We start from the raw sequence: 19,215 nt of genomic DNA, 5'->3' as shown, positions 1-19,215 counted from the left end.
CAGTGTTGCATGACCGCGCAATCGCTGACTGTATACTGTACGTTCACCTGTGCAGGATCATGTACCTAGGTTAAGAAACTCCGCCCCACACAGACCACACCCCCACTGTGAACCCTCATCCACAAGCGTACAGTATGGGGGGAGTGCAGGCTGCTAGGGGGGGGGTGAGGTGAGGATGGAACTTTCACTCATATCGGTACATAGCATAAGGTGTGAGGGGTGATGGTTGTGCAGCTCCGGCTCCCGGGCAACGTGACGTGAGCGCTGCTCGCCCCCACTCGCTCCCCTGTGTCGAATCTGCCCGGGCAGTTTTGGGGTTAATAGCCTAACCAGGCTCCTCCTGCTCCCACTCAGCCCCTCCCCTCTCGCTGCATCACGATCTTATGATTGGTATGACCCGAATCGGCGCATGTGCAGAAGACTACCCCCGGTTTCTGCCATGGTAACGGATCGCGGAGACTGAGGCTACGGTGGGGATAGTGCGGGGACATGCAGCAAGAGAAGGTATAGTATAGTAAGCACACCCCGCCCGTGTATGGATGGGTCTGCTGGGAGTTGTAGTTCCATAGTAGCTAGTGATGCTTCCTGTTGTGTTTATTCCTCACCTTGTTTGCTGGAAATGACCCCCCTCTACCCTCCTTTCCCCAAGCTGCACACATACACACCTTTATTACCCACTTCCTCCACAATATTCAGGTGAATAATACAGAATACACTAATAAGTCACACAGGGGCCACCTCACATACAACACGCGTGTTCTTGTGCTTCTTCACATACATGGCACTGCGGAATCGTGCGATTTTGGTGACCGCAAACCACACTGCGATCACTCGATGCGTTTGGGGAGTCAGTGAATATTACTGGGACACAAAAACCTGCTTTGTGTGGTGAATGGGCCCCGTGCAGGGCTGAGTTTACTGCCACTGGGATGTGCAGGCATTGTGTGCCCCCAACATCGCCAACTGGTACAGATGTCATATGGGGATCGGTATCTGTGCCCCCCACATCGCCAACTGGTACAGATGTCATATGGGGATCGGTATCTGTGCCCCCCACATCGCCAACTGGTACAGATGTCATATGGGGATCGGTATCTGTGCCCCCCACATCGCCAACTGGTACAGATGTCATATGGGGATCGGTATCTGTGCCCCCCACATCGCCAACTGGTACAGATGTCATATGGGGATCGGTATCTGTGCCCCCAACTTCGCCAACTGGTACAGATGTCATATGGGGATCGGTATCTGTGCCCCCCACATCGCCAACTGGTACAGATGTCATATGGGGAGCGGTGTCTGTGCCCCCCACATCGCCAACTGGTACAGATGTCATATGGGGAGCGGTGTCTGTGCCCCCCACATCGCCAACTGGTACAGATGTCATATGGGGAGCGGTGTCTGTGCCCCCCACATCGCCAACTGGTACAGATGTCATATGGGGAGCGGTGTCTGTGCCCCCCACATCGCCAACTGGTACAGATGTCATATGGGGATCGGTATCTGTGCCCCCCACATCGCCAACTGGTACAGATGTCATATGGGGAGCGGTGTCTGTGCCCCCCACATCGCCCTCTGGTACAGATGTCATATGGGGAGCGGTGTCTGTGCCCCCCTACATCGCCCTCTGGTACAGATGTCATATGGGGATCGGTGTCTGTGCCCCCCACATCGCCAACTGGTACAGATGTCATATGGGGAGTGGTGTCTGTGCGCCCCCCCCCCCCCCACATAGCCCCCTGGTACAGATGTCATATGGGGATCGGTGTCTGTCCCCCCCCCCCCCCCCCCACATAGTCCCCTGGTACAGATGTCATATGGGGAGCTGTCTGTACCCACACCACATCGCCCTCTGGTACATATGTCATATGGGGATCGGTATCTGTGCCCCCCCCCCCCCCCATAAAACCCCCTGGTACAGATGTCATATAGGGAGCATCGGCTGTGTACCCCCCACATCACCCCCTGGTACAGATGTCATATGGGGAGCTGTGTCTCTGCCCCCCCCCCACATCACCCTTTGATACAGATGTCATATGGGGAGTTGTCTGTCCCCCCCCCCCCCCCCACATCGCCCCTGGTACAGATGTCATATGGGGAGCAGTGTCTGGTTGGGCGAATGCTTCGGGCCCAGCAAAAGTTTGGCGAACACCTGAATTTGCAGGTATTCGCCCCGATAAACGCTGTGCAGTGCATTCTAAGCCCTGATTGGGCAAATCTTTGCCCAAATCGGGTCACAGTAAATAGCTGGTTGTTAAGTCATCAGATGCCAGTAGAACAGTGTAGAAAAATAGAACAGCGTGGGGCCCCCCACCCCAAATCCATACCAGACCCTTATCCGAGCATGCAGCCTGGCAGGTCAGGAAAGGAGGGGCGAGTGAGCACCCCCCTCCCCCAGAACCATACATATGAAAATCGGGAAGCCCCGTTTAAAGCGGAGTTCCACCCAAAAATGGAACTTGCGCTTTTCGGATCCCTCCCACCCTCCGGTGTCACATTTGGCACCTTTCAGGGGGAGGGGGGGTGCAGATACCTGTCTAAGACAGGTATTTACACCACTTCCGGGTATCGACACCCCTTTGCGTCACCCCCCCTCCCTCGCTGTCTTCTGGGACACACTGTTCCCAGGAGAGAGCGGGGACCAGTGACGGCGCGCCACGCTACTCACGCATGCGCAGTAGGGAGCTGGGCAGTGAAGCCGCAAGGCTTCACTTCCTGATTCCCTCATCGAGCATGGCGGTGGCAGCATCCGAGGACCGATCGATTGCTCGTCCTCGTATGCCGACTTCGTGGTCGCGCTGGACAGGTAAGTGTTTATTTTTTAAAAGTCAGCAGCTACAGTATTTGTAGCTGCTGGCTTTTAAAAAAAAATTGACAAGTCATTTATTAAAATGAAGAATATCCCCCATCGTAGCTCCAACGTGTCTTCTTCGTCCGATCTTCTCCCTCTGGATCCCCCCCCCCCCCCCATGTGAATGAGTATAGGGTACTCGTACACCAAAAGGAAATGTCAAAAATAAAGAAAAACACTACAAGTGTTTGACAAGTCCTTTTTGTTTTTTTAATAATGTCCCCTGAAGTAGATCTATCTTCAATCATGACGCCCGCCGCACCGCTGGACCCGAGAAATAAAGGACTTGTCAAAAACTTGTCTATTTTTTTTTTTTTGGTGAATGAGTAGGGGTACAATGTACACCTGCCATGGCACTCGCTCGTCTTAAACCCCACCCCCCCCCCAAACTTCTTGGCCTGCCAGGCTGCATGCTTGGATAAGGGTCTGGTATGGATTTAGGGGGGAGACCACAGGTGTTTTTTTTTTTTGCCGGGGTTCTGGAAATTGCAACCACACGTCGTTTTAAACGCAATTCTGTTTTTCTCTTTAGAAATGTAATTTTTGCTGCAGCAGGTTCTATACATGCTACAGATGAGCCACTTTAGACACAGACTAAGGGGACTCCCCGGGCACTATATTTAAACGAATTTTTCATTTTTTATTGTTTCACTTTAAACATCATTAAAATCACCGCTCCTTTAAAAAAAGTTTTTTTTCTAAATGTCTTTTGCATTGGTACATGTCCCCCAGGGCAGTGCCTGGTCTCCCATACCCTTTTTAGGGTCAATAATCCCCCCACAGAAGCCGCCATGTCCCCCCCCATATGCAGCCATGTCCCCTCTTATAAGCAGCCATGTCGTCCCCTCTTATAAGCAGCCATGTCGTCCCCCCTTATAAGCAACCATGTCGTCCCCCCTTAGAAGCAGCCATGATGTCCCCCCTTAGAAGCAGCCATGATGTCCCCCCTTAGAAGCAGCCATCTCCCCCCCCCCCCTTACCTGCATGCTGCCGCGCCGCATGGTTAAACAACGTGCGGGGAACATCACAGCTTTTATTTGAATAGCTGTAATGATTCGCGCTGCGCTGCGTTTAGACACTCCCCCTTGCTCGGGATTGGACAGATCACCCGAACAAGGGGGAGTGTCTATACGCGGCGGGAAACACTACAGCTATTCAAAGGAAAGCTGTAATGTTCCCCGCTCGTATTAACCAAGCGGCGGGATGCGGTGTGGCGGGGGGGGGGGACTGGGGGTTTGGCTGAGTATTCTATTTAAGCATCGGCGGTATTTGCGGGAGTACGAGTACTCCCGCAAATACTCGGTATCGGTCCCGATACCGATACTAGTATCGGGACAACCCTACATATAAGCCTTCAAAATGGGGACTTTTTGCAGCAAGGAGCATATGTAAAGGTGGCACATGTGAAACAAAGCCAAAGAAATTCCAAGCTCAACTTACCGCCCAATCCTGCAACCAAAAAAATTATCCTGTCTAACAGTATGCGTTAAAAACGGGTTTAGTTTGCACGCATTTGCAAATACTTTGCGTAAGTTACAGTGCTGTCATGGTGGGTGTTGCTGGGAAGGGCAGCAGGAGCTCAGCAGGCCGTTAAGTGACCTGTAATGCCTTGTACACACGATCAGAATTTCCAAAGGCAAAAGTCAGACGGAATTTTTTCATCGGATATTCCGACCGTGTGTGAGCCCGTCGGACTTTTTTCCGTCAGAGTTTAAAAATAAAAACATGTTTTATTTTTTTTCGATGGAAAAAATTCCTATCGTCTGTGTGGAACTCCGACGGAGAAAAAAAACACGCATGCTCAGAATCAAGTCGACGTATGCTCTGAAGCATTGAACTTAATTTTTCTCGGCTCGTCGTCATGTTTTACGTCACCGCGTTTTGGACGGTCGGAATTTGGTCTGACTGTGTGTATGCAAGACAGCTTTAACGAAATTCAGACAGAAAATTCCATTGGATTTTATCCCATCAGAAATTCCGATCGTGTGTACAGGGCATAAGACGCCACTTCCTGGACCTTAGCTGACATTCTCCGGGAACAGTGTTGAGGGCAGCAGCTGATGGAGCAAGGCTGGTTTTCTATCAGCCGCAGTGGATTAGAGAGGAGATATTCAGGGTCTAATACCGGGTTTGACAAATTTGCTTGGAATCTAGGAGCCAGCTAAAAAAGTTAGGAGCCAGAAAACGCGCCCCGACGAGCTTGCGCGCAGAAGCGAACACATACGTGAGCAGCGCCCGCATATGTAAACGGTGTTCAAACCACACATGTGAGGTATCACCGCGATTGGTAGAACGAGAGCAATAATTCTAGCACTAGACCTCCTCTGTAACTCAAAACATGCAACCTGTAGATTTTTTTTAAACGTCGCCGATGAAGATTTTAAAGGGTAAAAGTTTGTCGGCATTCCACGAGCGGACGCAATTTTGAAGCGTGACATGTTGGGTATGAATTTACTCGGCGTAACATTATCTTTCATAATATTAAAAAAAATGGGGATAACTTTACTGTTGTCTTATTTTTTTTAATTAAAAAAAGTGTAATTTTTTCCCAAAAAAGTGCGCTTGTAAGACCGCTGCGCAAATACGGCATGACAGAAAGTATTGCAACGATCGCCATTTTATTCTCTAGGGTGTTAAGATAAAAAATATATATAATGTTTTAATTAGAGGGAAGAAGATGGCAGTGAAAAATTACATTAGAATTGCTGTTTAACTTGTAATGCTTAACTTGTAATACCAACGGCCACCACCAGATGGCGCCAGCTTACACATCTGGTGGTAATAACTTGTAATACCAACGGCTCACCACCAGATGGCGCCAGCTCACAAAAAAAAAAAAACTGACGCCCAGGATTTGTCGAGCCCTGGTCTAATAGACCCTGGTGTCTCCATTAAGAGAACCTGCCACCTATATGGATAGTGGCTACTGGTCCCCTATGCGATAGCAATAAAAGTTATGTAAAAATAAATAAAAAAAAGTAAACCACAAAAAATGTTTTAAGCATATAAGGAGACATACACTATATTGTCATAAGTATTGGAACACCCCTCCAAATCATTGGATTCAGGTGTTCTAATCACCTCCATGGCCAAAGGTGTATAAAATCAAGCACCTAGGCATGCAGACTGCTTTTACAAACACTTGTGAAATAATGGGTCGCTCTCTGGAGAGCACCCCCGTGATAGGTTGCCACCTGTGAAATTTCCTGCTACTAAATATTCCATAGCCAACTGTTGGTGGTATTATAACAAAGTCAAAGCAACAGGGAACAGCCACAAAGCGGTAGGCCATGTAAAATGATAGAGTAGGGTTAGCGCATGCTGTAGCACACAGTACGCAGAAATCTCCAACTGTCTGCAGGGTCAAAATCTACAGACCGCCAAACTTCGTGGGACCTTCAGATTAGGACAACAACAGTGTGTAGAGAGCTTCATGGAATGGGTTTCCATGGCCAAGCAGCTGCATCCAAGCCTTACATCACCAATGCAAAGTGTAGGATGCTGTGGTGTAAAGCATGCAATAACTGAATTTTAGAGCAGTGGAGACACGCTCTCTGGAGTGACGAATTGCTCTTCTCTGTCTGGCAATTTGATGGACGTGTCTGAGTTTGACGGTTGACAAGAAAATGGTACTTGCCTGACTGCATTGTGCTAAGTGTAAGGTGGAGGTTGAATTATGGCGTGGGGGGTTGTTTTTCAGGGGTTGGTATTGGCCCCTTAGTTCCAGTGAAGGGAACTCCTTAAGGCATCAGTATACCAACACAATTTTAAGCTCCCAACTTTGTGGGAACAGTTTGTTCCAACATGACTGCTAGAGGTCGACCGATATGGGTTTTTCTCTGGCCGATGCCGATATTTAAAAATCGGGGCAGCCGATGGCCGATATATGATGCCGATTTTTGCGGCCGATATTTTGGGCCGATTTTTGGATTGGGATGCATTGTGGAGGGGGATGGATGGTGCTGGGCATGGGTGGGAGATGCGTTGTGGAGGGGGATAGATGGTGCTGGCTGTGTGTGGGGGATGCGTTGTGGAGGGGGATGGATGAATGGTGCTGGCGGTGGGTGGGGGATGCGTTGTGGAGGGGGATAGATGGATGGTGCTGGCGGTGGGTGGGGGATGCGTTGTGGAGGGGGATAGATGGATGGTGCTGGTGGTGGGTGGGGGATGCGTTGTGGAGGGGGATAGATGGATGGTGCTTGCGGTGGGTGGCGGATGCGTTGTGAAGGGGGATAGATGGATGGTGCTGGGCGTGGGTGGGGGATGCGTTGTGAAGGGGGCTAGATGGATGGTGCTGGGCGTGGGATGCGTTGTGGAGGGGGATGGCTGGATGGTGCTGGCCGCGGGTGGGGGATGCGTTGTGGAGGGGGATGGCTGGATGGTGCTGGCCGTGGGTGGGGGGATGCGTTGTGGAGGGGGATGGAAGGATGATGCTGGCCGTGGGTGGGGGATGCGTTGTGGAGGGGGATGGATGGATGGATGGTGCTGGCCGTGGGTGGGGGATGCATTGTGGAGGGGGATGGATGGATGGTGCTGGCCGTGGGTGGGGGATGCGTTGTGGAGGGGGATGGATGGTGCTGGCCGTGGGTGGGGGATGCGTTGTGGAGGGGGATGGATGGATGGTGCTGGCCGTGGGTGGGGGATGCGTTGTGGAGGGGGATGGATGGATGGTGCTGGCCGTGGGTGATGCGTTGTGGAGGGGGATGGATGGAGCTAACCGTGGGTGGGGGATGCGTTGTGGACCGCTAGAAGATCGCTGGCAGATAGGGGCCATCTAGGGCAAGTGGAGGAGTTGCCTAGGTGGCCTAGAAGAGGAAGTGGGACTAAAAAGAAGGTACACACCCTACCCCCCCCCCTCAAAAAAAGAAATGGCATGCTTATTGTGGCATGTCATGGGAAGAGGAGTACTTAAAGCGGAAGTTCCGCTTTTGGGTGAAAGTTCGCTTTAACCGTTTAAGGACCGCCTCCTGCACATTTACGTCGGCAGAATGTCACCGCTGGGCGAATGCAGGTACAGGTACGTCCTCTGTTAGTGCCCAGCCGTGGATCGTGGGCGCGCGCCCGCGACCCGGTCCGAAGCTGCGAGACTCGCGGACCCGATCGCCGCTGGAGTCCCGCGATCGGTCCCCGGAGCTGAAGAACGTGGAGAGCTGTGTGTAAACGCAGCTTCCCCGTTCTTCACTGTGGCGCCCGCATTGATTGTGTGTTCCCTTATATAGGGAATCACAATCAATGACGTCGCACCTATAGCCACACCCCCCTACAGTTAGAAAAACATATGAGGTCACACATAACCCCTTCAGCGCCCCCTAGTGGTTAACTCCCAAACTGCAATTGCCATTTTCACAGTAAACAATGCATTTTAAATGCATTTTTTGCTGTGAAAATGACAATGGTCCCAAAAATGTGTCAAAATTGTCCGAAGTGTCCGCCATAATGTCGCAGTCACGAAAAAAATCGCTGATCGTGGCCATTGGTAGTAAAAAATTATTAAAAATGCAATAAAACTATCCCCTATTTTGTAAACGCTATACATTTTGCGCAAACCAACCGATAAACGCTTATTCAAAATTGTCGCTCTATTTTTGTTTATAGCGCAAAAAATAAAAACCGCAGAGGTGATCAAATACCACCAAAATAAAGCTCTATTTGTGTGAAAAAAAGGACGTCAATTTTGTTTGGGAGCCACGTCGCCTGACTGCGCAATTGTCAGTTAAAACGACGCATTGGCCGGGTCCTTTAGCTGCCTAAAGGTCCGGGTCTTAAGTGGTTAACTGATCTTTATCCCTTAATAAAATGGGGCAACATTAATTATTGCATCAATATTATATTTGACATTGCACTCTTATTATGGCTCCATTTACACAGAGTGGAGCCTGCTTTAATCAGTAGGAGATCCTTGAGTAGATCCCCTGCTGAATTGGAGCTGAACAGGGTGGATGTCGGTGTTTTGAGGTCCATGCCCTCTCTGTTTGTACCTGGCGGACACGGGCAGACCATAACGGCTCTATGGGCAGCTGGATGTAAATGGTCTCCACTTAGTTTACAGCAAGCTATTTCCAATCTGGTCCGCAAGAACGGAAAAGGATTCAGCTATTTTTCCGTGGATTATTTTTTTTCCCTGTACCTGGATGGAAGCAGAGGTAGTCAAATGTAATTGGACACAAGTCTGTTTACTGTACATCAGCCTGTCCATAGAGCTGCATGGAGCTTCCGATCAGGTCCACCTGAAAAACTGACTGGTGGACTGATCGGAAAGCCTGTGTGAAAGGACCCTAATTCTGTGCAGTGTATTAAACTGTATTTTTTTTTTTTTTTTTTTTTTTACTTTGATTAGTTATTTGTAATTTTGTTTGGATGGAATGCATTCTATTCATTTTTTTTGGTGACACTAGTCATTATGAAATTGTAAAGCATAAAAAATAAATTTTGTATGGATGTAGATACTGCGGATGGGCAATGGCTTCAATGGGTTTCCATCTGCCAGTGCCAGGAGGATAAGCTGCTCATGTCTCTTCGTTCCCTAAAGCTGAGAATCTCTTACTGTAAGCATAATCTCCTAGATGGTAGACTGCTGTGTGTCCTGTTCATGGAACTGCGTCACTGGTTTCAGAGCAGCTGCTTGCAATGAATGAAACCGTTTGCTGAGTAATATACAAAAATCCACAAGTGTTCTTCAACAGATGCTCTGTAGGATGTGTAGTGCTGGAATATTTACAAAACTTTAGGGTCAGTTCATAAAGTTTTAAAGTGATTGTAAATGATCACCTTGTAAAACAACCCATTCAGTTTAAAATAGTAATAAAAGGCAAATATTTGTGTATAGATATTAATGTTTTTTTTTTTTTTTATAAGGCTGCTTTCACACATTTTTTAGCGGACCTATACCCTAGTTTTTGCAGCGCTTTTCGGCTGCTGGCGAGGTGCTTTTAACCCCCGCTAGCGGCCGAAAAAGGGTTGAAAATGCCCACAAAGCGCCACTGTAGCGTCACTTTGCTGGTGGTTCGGCAGCACTGCCCATTGATGTCAAAGAAGCTGCTTGTGGGACTTTTCCTGATGCCCTGCCAGCACAGCGCCCCAGTGTGAAAGTACTCAGGCTTTCACACTGGGATTGCAGCTGAGGCTTTTTTTAGCGCTAAAGCGCATGAAAAACACCTCCAGTGTGAAAGGGGTCTAAGTGATCCCATTCCCTTTGTTCACAGCTGCATAAGAGCTGGGGAGGAGGAGAAGCAACAGTACACCGAGTCAGGACAAGCCTGATCATTAGAGGAGAGCAGGCTGAGTTCCCAGCATAGCTAGAGAACTGACTACGTTGTGTTCTTCTGCTTAGTGTGGTCGGTTTGGCTTCACGGCCAGACACGAGTCGCACTGCACCCTGCTATTGGCCAGGCAATCTGTGACGTGTCCCAGAAGATCACTGGCAGGTAAGGGCTGCCTAGGTCGAGTGGAGGAGTCCCCTAGGTGGCCAAGAAGAGGAAAGAGGCTGGTAGGAACACCAGGGATTTCGCACCAAGGAAGCAATACAAAGAGAACAGGATATTTTTTCATACAAGTACATGATACAGCAGCTACTTATTGGGAATGTGAAGTGTTGGGGTAACAAACACTTTAACACAAGGAGAAGGACATAGCAGTTTGTACCCATTTTCTTTATTGTATTCAGGAAAAAATAATAAAAATTCCCTGCGGTGAGACAGACCGTTGTTAGGCAGACCCTCTCACACTTGTGGCTCTGTAAGGACACGCAGAGACTTGTTTTGTCTGCCTAGCCAACCAGATCATTGACCAATCGGGTCACTAGCAACACACATGAGTGTATTTGGCAAGATGGCATGTAGTAATGATATGCAGGATGCATCATTTCAGTTTATGCTCACATACTACATGGCTTGCTTCAACATCTTTACTGACAGCTGTGAGCCGACACAGAGCTTCAGTTCGGCCCCGCCCCCTCTCTCTCCTGCTTGGCTAACTGACTTTGATTGACAGCAGCGGGAGCCAATGGTGCCGCTGCTGTGTATCGGCCAATCAGGAGGGAGAGTCAAGGGACTTGTGGACATCACTGGATAGAGAGGAAGCTCAGGTAAGTGTTAAGGAGGCTAAGGAGGGCTCCTGCACACAAAAGGCTTTTTATCTTAATGCATTAAGATAAAAAACCTTCTGCCTTTACAACCATTTTAAGAGTCACCAGTATTGCTGTGCTTGATCAAATGCAGGAAGCTCAATAGCTTGGTGAGACAGCTTCCAAAGCAAACAGTTGTCCCTCAACAGGTTCAAGGAAAAAGTCTCAATATATAAACATACACTAAATGGACACCCAACAATAGGGTTACCAAGTCCAACAGTTGATAGTTGTTCACCAGTGCCAGAACCGCAATTGATATGAAGATATTCGCCAGCACACCAAGGATCATCAATTTCGTCCAAAATTTTTTTTTTAGTCAAAGAACGATCACCTCACAAAATGGTGTAGTGCAATGTTTTGGAGCCACGCAGGACCCCTTCGCCAGGCGTCGGGCATTACATGTTGGTTCCAGTATTTAGCTGGTTGTCGCTACAGCACCCAGTACTCTAATGCCTGGTACACACAAGTGTTTTTTCCAACAGGAAAACTGCTATGAGAATTTTTCGTCGGGAATCCCGGCCGTGTGTATGCCCCATCGCAGTTTTTTAGACGGGAAAACTACCGGACCAAAAAAGAAATCAGGATCTCTTCTTTTTTTTTTTTTTTTTCGTCAGGCCAAAAATCAGAGCGGGAAAACCGGTCGTCTGTATGGTTTTCGACGGGCACGCATGCTCAGAATCAAGTATGAGACGGGAGCGCTCTTTCTGGTAAAACTAGCGTTCATAATGAAGATGGCACATTAGTCATGCTGTAACGGACTGAAAAGCACAAGACTGAAACGCGCGAATTGTCTCTCGCCAAACTTTTACTAACATGAGGATCAGCAAAAGCAGCCAAAAGGGTGGCGCCTTTGGACTGGAACTTCCCCTTTATAATGCCGTTGTACGTCACTGCGCTTTGGCCCGGTGGACTTTTGTCTGAGTGTGTGTATGCAAGGCAGGCTGAGTGGAATTCTGTTGGGAGAACCGTTGGTTTATTATACAACGGAAAAACCAGTTATGTGTACTAGGCATAAGAGCTTATTCCAGGAACGTGTGCTATGGGAATATGGACTGAGGATCACAAGTGAAGCACGGGCCTTACCCTGAAGATGTATGAGGAGCTCCAGACATTGGTAGCCTTGGAGCTCCGTGACAGCCATTATGGCAGCTGCTTGGTGAAGCTGGGGAGCCGGCAGAGGTGATCAAATACCACCAAAAGAAAGCTCTATTTGTGGGAAAAGGACGCCAGTTTTGTTTGGGAGCCACGTCGCACGACTGCGCAATTGCCAGTTAAAGCGACGCAGTGCCGAATCGCAAAAAGGGGCCAGGTCCTTTACCTGCATAATGTTCCGGGTCTTAAGCGGTTAAAAAGAGAAGTAAAGGAATCCCTTTTTTTTTTTTTTTTTTTTTTTTTCTTTTGCTGATTTATTCTTGCCTAAGGGGCTGCAGCATCGGTGCAATGCTGCATCTGTCCCACGGCGCCTCTACACTGAGAATCGAGTGATCAAACACCAAGGATTGCTGGGTTCTGACAGCTTTGTGAGCACAGATCTGCAGACTCAGGCTGTTGAGGTGGCAGAACGGCTGGCTCAGGCTCTTAGTGGCTCGCTGAGAGGCTGAGCAGGTTGTCAGTCCAGGCACCTGGTGGATCCAGATTTTGTCATGATGACGCGGTGCGTGGACTGACATCAGTGATGTCAGCAGAGAGAGCGGGTCACAGGAGTGCAAAACAAACTACACTCCTGTGATCCATAGAAGTACAGCCAAATGAGCTTTGGCTATACTTCTGCTTTTAAGACCAGAGGGATCTTTTTAAGAAAAATGTATTCACTCTGATAATCCTTTTGAACTCTGGACATGCACACAAGTGACTTGCTGCTGCTCATCAGTGTATGTCAGGAGTTCAGTTTTGAGTACTTTCAAGTCTTTATTCTGTTATGCCAAGCCTTGATGAAGGAAGTTATCTTGTATGGTCAAATTGGCAATGATTAAAACCTCACTAGACTTTTTTGTGTTATGGGTTGGTGCCCATTAATGTGTGTTCATATTTTGAATCTTCTCAAAGGGTTCAAAAGCATAAATGCTAAATTAAAAAACAAGATATTAAAAAATATAAACTATTAATGTACAGCTCCTTAAAGTGGGAGTTCACCCGAAATTTTTTTTTTAACATTAGATTGAGGCTCATTTGGTCTAGGGGAATCGGGTAGTTTTTTTAAAATCGAAGCAGTACTTACCGTTTTAGAGAGCGATCTTCTCCGCCGCTTCCGGGTATGGTGTTCGGGACTGGGCATTCCTATTTGATTGACAGGCTTCCGACGGTGGCATTCATCACGTCACGAGTAGCCGAACGTCGGTGCGGCTGTATACGGCGCCTGCGCACAGACGTTCGGCTACTTCCGGAAAATCGTGACGCGATGTATGCCAGAGGTTGACATATTTGCTTGGAATCTAGGAGCCAGCTAAAAAAGTTAGGAGCCAGAAAACGCGCCCGTCCCGACGAGCTTGCGCGCAGAAGCGAACACATACGTGAGCAGCGCCCGCATATGTAAACGGTGTTCAAACCACACATGTGAGCTATCACCGCGATTGGTAGAGCGAGAGCAATAATTCTAGCTCTACCTCCTCTGTAACTCAAAACATGCAACCTGCCGATTTTTTTAAACGTTGCCTATGAAGATTTTAAAGGGTAAAAGTTTGTCGCCATTCCACGAGCGGACGCAATTTTGAAGCGTGACATGTTGGGTATGAATTTACTCGGCGTAACATTATCTTTCATAATATTACAAAAAATGGGGATAACTTTACTGTTGTCTTATTTTTTTAATTAAAAAAAGTGTAATTTTTTCCCAAAAAAGTGAGCTTGTAAGACCGCTGCGCAAATACGGCGTGACAAAGTATTGCAACGATCGCCATTTTATTCTCTAGGGTGTTAGGATAAAAAATATATATAATGTTTGGGGGTTCTAATTAGAGGGAAGAAGATGGCAGTGAAAATAGTGAAAAATTACATTAGAATTGCTGTTTAACTTGTAATACCAACGGCCACCACCAGATGGCTCTAGCTTACACATCTGGTGGTAATAACTTGTAATACCAACAGCTCACCACCAGATGGCTCCAGCTCACAAAAAAAAAAAAAAAAAAGTCCCCCCCCTTCCAAGCCAAGTCGCCAGGAGCCTATTTCTAGTCGCCATGGTGACCGGGCGCCTGGGATTTGTCGAGCCCTGATGTATGCGACCGTCGGAAGCCTGTCAATCAAGTAGGAACGCCCAGTCCCGCAGCCCATACCCGGAAGCGGCGGAGAAGATGCATCTCTAAAATGGTAAGTACTGCTTCGATTGTAAAAAAAAACACCCGATTCCCATTGACAAAACAAGCCTCAATCTAATGTTAACAAAAAAGTTTTTTGGGTGAACCTCCACTTTAATTGTATGCCTTACTTCCTCTTTACTTTATTTTTCTTTTCTTTAGCATAAATCAATGGAGGACACCTGGAAGACCGAGGAGCTGAAGAGGCAGTTAAAGGTTGTGTATTAGATTTGTTTTATCATAGCTCTGCTCTTTAGACTGCCATTGATTTGGATTTACTCCTCACTGTTCTGGAAGTTTGCTATGTACAGTGCGAAAACGAATGGCCATCGATGAGGCATGACATTCTCAGCAGAGCCTGACATTGTGGAAAGCTGTAATCTAGGAGACAGAAAAGGACAGAACATTACTTATAAAAATGTCAGAATTCTGTGACATTGCAGTGATTTCATGCCTGAAATAGGTAGACTTCCAATTTATTAGTCTGTTGTCTGTCAGCTTGTAGCTCTAAGACAAGTGCAAAGCAGACAGCTACTTGATCTGTGACTTCATGTGTGTTCTAAATCTGTATCATCTGATAGATGCCTTTTTATAATAATGAAAACAGTGGGAGGATATTTAGTTGTCCGATAATTTAAAGTGGATGTAACCCCAAATATTTTTTTTATATTTTTTTGATTTCACAATGTAGAGTATAAGATTTCCTATCATCTGTGCCCAGTCTTGCCACACATTTAATCCAGCTGTGAGCAATCCTCTTTTTATTGTTCAGTGAAATAAAACTGACTTACAGAGAAAAACCTTAGTCTGTTCCTCCCCCTTGCTGTGAGTGACAGGTTATTTACATATCTCATGCACTAGCCTGGAGACAGGCATTATTTTTTAATTCCCACCCCCACTACTTTTCTGAAGTCATGTGGTTACTTTTTTGTATTTTGACTGGATGTTAGTGATCATAGCAGAATTTAGTGTAAGGAAACATAGGGAAAAATGCATGTTGACAAGGGGAGTGTAGAGGAGGGCGGGGAGTCTACTGACATCATGACTCCACCCACAGAGCTCCAGACAACAGATCCACCCACAGAATCTGCAGTTTTTCAGTTCTTATAACAGACAGAGGGGAGACATTTGACAGATAAGGATACATGCAGGAGGCATGTATATCCTTATAGATCAGCACTATGGCAGTAGTTTAGAAAGGATGAGCGTGGGTTTACATCCACTTTAAACCAAGAAAACTGCGACTAGCCACGATTTTAATGCAGAAGAGACATGCTATATATTTTCTGCGTTAAAGTTATTGTACTTACCTGCCTGTCCACACTGTACATGCAGCACAGTGCAAAATTATGGCATTGCAGAGATTACTGAACTCTCGTACAGGAGTGATGTCATCTCTGCCCAGCCCAGGCTGGAAACAGCCTGGCATCAAATACCTGGAAGCTGTCAGGCTGAAGATGTCAGCGCCCTGCGGGGAGATTAGGGACATTACAGTACTGAAGAGAAGGTGAGATTAGTTCTGCTTTAAAGTGATATTTAATACACACTGTTTAATTTACATTGTCCCGTCTATTTCTGTATGGGGATAATGGCATGATTTAAAAGAAATGGTGATATACATATAAAAAGAGAGCACCATACAATTTTATTTTTTTATATATATATATATATATATATATATATATATATATATATATATATATATATATATATATATATATATATATACACACACACCCACCCAAGGAATGCCGGCAGACATATAGCTTTGGGTTGAATCTTCACGTAGATCCCAACATGTTTCGGAAAATGCTTCGGGGGACAGAATAGGTACTGTATAGTAAATTCTAGAATATAACATGCAACGATAAGTAATAATTCAAAACATAATATTATTGCTATAGAGTGTGTGTGTGTATATATATATATATATATATATATAATAACATATGCATAAACAAAATAGGCTGTTTTTCAAATAAACGTACAATTTGTATAGATGTAATGCGGCATTCACACCTGGGCTTATCAGTTTCAGGCAGAAAGTCGCAGGACTTTTGCCACGATTTTGTACAGGTCAAAAGGTCACCAATGTAAGAAGCTCTTCTAATGTTTTGACTCGGGCGATAGAACGCACAAATGTGAACAGGGGCTATTGAAATGAATGGGATTTGTCCTGTTGGGTGTTTTTTTAGAGCTGAGGCCTACAGCAGAAAAACGTCTAGGTGTGAACGGAGCCTTTGGCCCTGTACACACGACCGGATCTGTCCGCTGAAACTGGTCCGACGATCGTGTGTAGGCCCAACCAGACAATTGTCCGGCGGATCGGACAGTTTCCAGCGGACACAAATTTCTTAGCATGCTAAGAAACCTGTCCGCTGGAAACCTGTCCGTCGGACGTGTTCGGTCGTCTGTACAGACTCACCGGACACCCGACCGCCATCCCTCGCATGCGTCGTACTGATTCGACGCATGCGTGGAAGCTTTGAACTTCCAGGGCCGTCCGTGTCATCGTCGCAGCGATGGCGTGGCCACGTCCACCCGTGTATTGTTTACGCGCGGATTTCTGTCTGATGGTGTGTACAACCATTAGACAGAAATCTCCGGGCGGATATGTCCGCTGAAAACGGTCCGGCGGACCGTTTTCAGCGGACTGTCCGTCCGCGTGTACGAGACCTTAGAGACAACAGCATATTGCATTGGAACAGACATCCACTGCCATCCACATAGGTCGCCCAGAAGGGCATATGAAGACCAACTATGCAGTCACAAGGACCCCCAATTTACATCGGTGAGAGCAAATGCAGGATCTCAAATTAGATAGAAGTTGCAAAAGCTATTTTCATACTATTGTGTAAACCCAATAATAATTATAATAATATTTAAAAAAAAACACAGCTTATGTAGGACAGAATAGGGGAATATTATTTTGCATCATGGGAGCTTAATGTCTATAAAAATATAAAAACACACAACAAACTTCTGAAATATTAGGGGTATTGTATGTAAAATAGTGCTTAGTTGGTGTTTAGTGTTTTTTTTCCCCTTTAATATTAGAATTTCCGCATTCTTGCAGGAAGTGGAAAACCTACTCGCGTGTCTACCTGTTGGTGATGGGTGGTAGGGTGCTTCATCTGGGCCTGTATATTAGTGCTTCCAGCCACCACCTCTGTAGGAGCTATTCTGTTTTTTTTTTGTAAAATAAACATGGAGCATTTCTGGGTCAGGCTGCTTTAGTCCCTGGCTACAAATCAAAGTTACTGTACTTACCTGCCTGTCTGTGGCAGGAAAACACATGCTTGTTTCCACAGCATCATTCCCTTGCTGGCAAGGGCGTTTTCTCTTTAGCATGGTAATGACATCTTGCTGTTGCAGCCAGTGAGTTACCACTCCAGGTGGGGCTATTCTTGAAACACTGAAGAACAATGAGTGAACAATGCTGTGGAAACAGTTAATACGTTTCTCTGCTCTGCCTGATGAACGTTCACCAGTGCCAGAATCGCAATTGATATGAAGATATTCGCCAGCACACCAAGGATCATCAATTTCGTCCAAACATTTTTTTTTTTTATTCAAACAAATGATCACCTCACAAAATGGTGTAGTGCAGGCAGTGCCGATCCTGACCTCCCTGGGGCCCTAAGTAAAATGACATGGCACATTAAAAATGAGAAGTGGGGAGCTCTGACGACAGTGACATGTCACATTAAAGAAAGTTGAGAAGCGGGGGGAGGGGGTGTTCTGCTGTTGGAAATTACATCTTACATTAAATTGAGAAGCAGGGGGTGCTGACTTCTTACCTCTTCTCCCATGCAGCCCGCGAGTTGAGAAGCGGGGTGAGGGGGCGAAAATGACTTCTCACCAAGCGGGGCCTCTAGTAATTTGGGGGGCCCTTTGCAGTTTTGCGGGGCCCTAAGAGGCTTGCATAGTGAGCCTATAGGGCGGATCGGCCCTGAGTGCAGGACCCCTTCGCCAAGCGTTGGGCATAACGTGTTGGTTCCAGTATTCAGCTGGTTGTCGCTACAGCACCCAGTACTCTAATGCCTCGTAAACACAAGCGTTTTTTCAGACAGAAAAACTGCTATGAAAACTTTTCGTCTGTGAATCCCGGCCGTGTGTATGCTCCATCTCAGTTTTTCCGACGGGAAAACCGTTCGTCTGTATGGTTTTCCGATGGGCAGAAAACCGCACGTGCTCAGAATCAAGTATGAGACGGGAGCGCTCTTTCTGGTAAAACTAGCGTTCGTAATGGAGATAGCACATTTGTCACGCTGTAACGGACTGAAAATCTCTCACCAAACGTTTACTAACACGAGGATAAGCAAAAGCAGCCCAAAGGGTGGCGCCGTTGGAATGGAACTTCCCCTTTATAGTGCCGTCGTACATGTTGTACGTCACTGCGTTTCGGCCCGGCGAACTTTTGTCTGAGTGTGTGTATGCAAGGCAGGCTAAGAGTAATCCTGTCGGGAAAACCGTTGGTTTATTATCCAACGGAAAAACCGGTCTTGTGTATTAGGCATAAGAGCTTATTCCAGGAACGTGTGCAATGGGAATATGGACTGAGGATCACAAGTGAGACACGGGCCTTACCCTGAAGATGTATGAGGAGCTTCAGACATTGGTAGCCTTGGAGCTCTGTGGCAGCCATTAAGGCAGCTGCTTGGTGAACAGCATAGTGCATGTGAACTGGTTGTCCTTTTTGGGGTAGGTTTAAAATTTTTTTACATTAGCCCCTGTACTGAAGGCTAAATATATCAGGTCCAAGCTGGTGTGTGGTGATCTTTAATCAACAGCATGTAAGAAGATGGGACAAGACTGCGCTGGATCTGATTTATATTGTCTGTCTGCAGTATGTATTGAGGCTTACCAACCAGATGTGGTGGCTTTCTTTTCTTTGACTCTTTTCCCCTATTTTCACCTGGTGATCTGGTCAGTAACACACCGCC

At 46.8% G+C, this 19,215-nt stretch overlaps 1 protein-coding gene across 2 annotated transcripts in view; it reads left to right on the top strand.

Annotated features, from left to right (window-relative positions):
* The first annotated feature begins 398 nt into the window (after positions 1–398).
* The window catches only part of DYNC2I1 (dynein 2 intermediate chain 1), a 133,511-nt gene continuing 114,694 nt past the window's right edge, over positions 399–19,215 (top strand). Inside the window, exons 1-2 of one of the 2 annotated variants that reach the window (XM_040352691.1) lie at positions 399–504; positions 14,432–14,485. In XM_040352691.1, coding sequence (XP_040208625.1) covers positions 490–504; positions 14,432–14,485 — 69 coding nt within the window. In that variant the 5' untranslated portion in view covers positions 399–489. The remainder of the gene's footprint in view (positions 505–14,431; positions 14,486–19,215) is intronic. The other variant, XM_040352692.1, reaches the window with a different exon arrangement.

The sequence above is a fragment of the Rana temporaria genome, chromosome 5, assembly GCF_905171775.1.
Source record: "Rana temporaria chromosome 5, aRanTem1.1, whole genome shotgun sequence".
NCBI lineage: Eukaryota > Metazoa > Chordata > Amphibia > Anura > Ranidae > Rana > Rana temporaria.
This window is presented reverse-complemented; position numbering and strand designations above follow the sequence as displayed.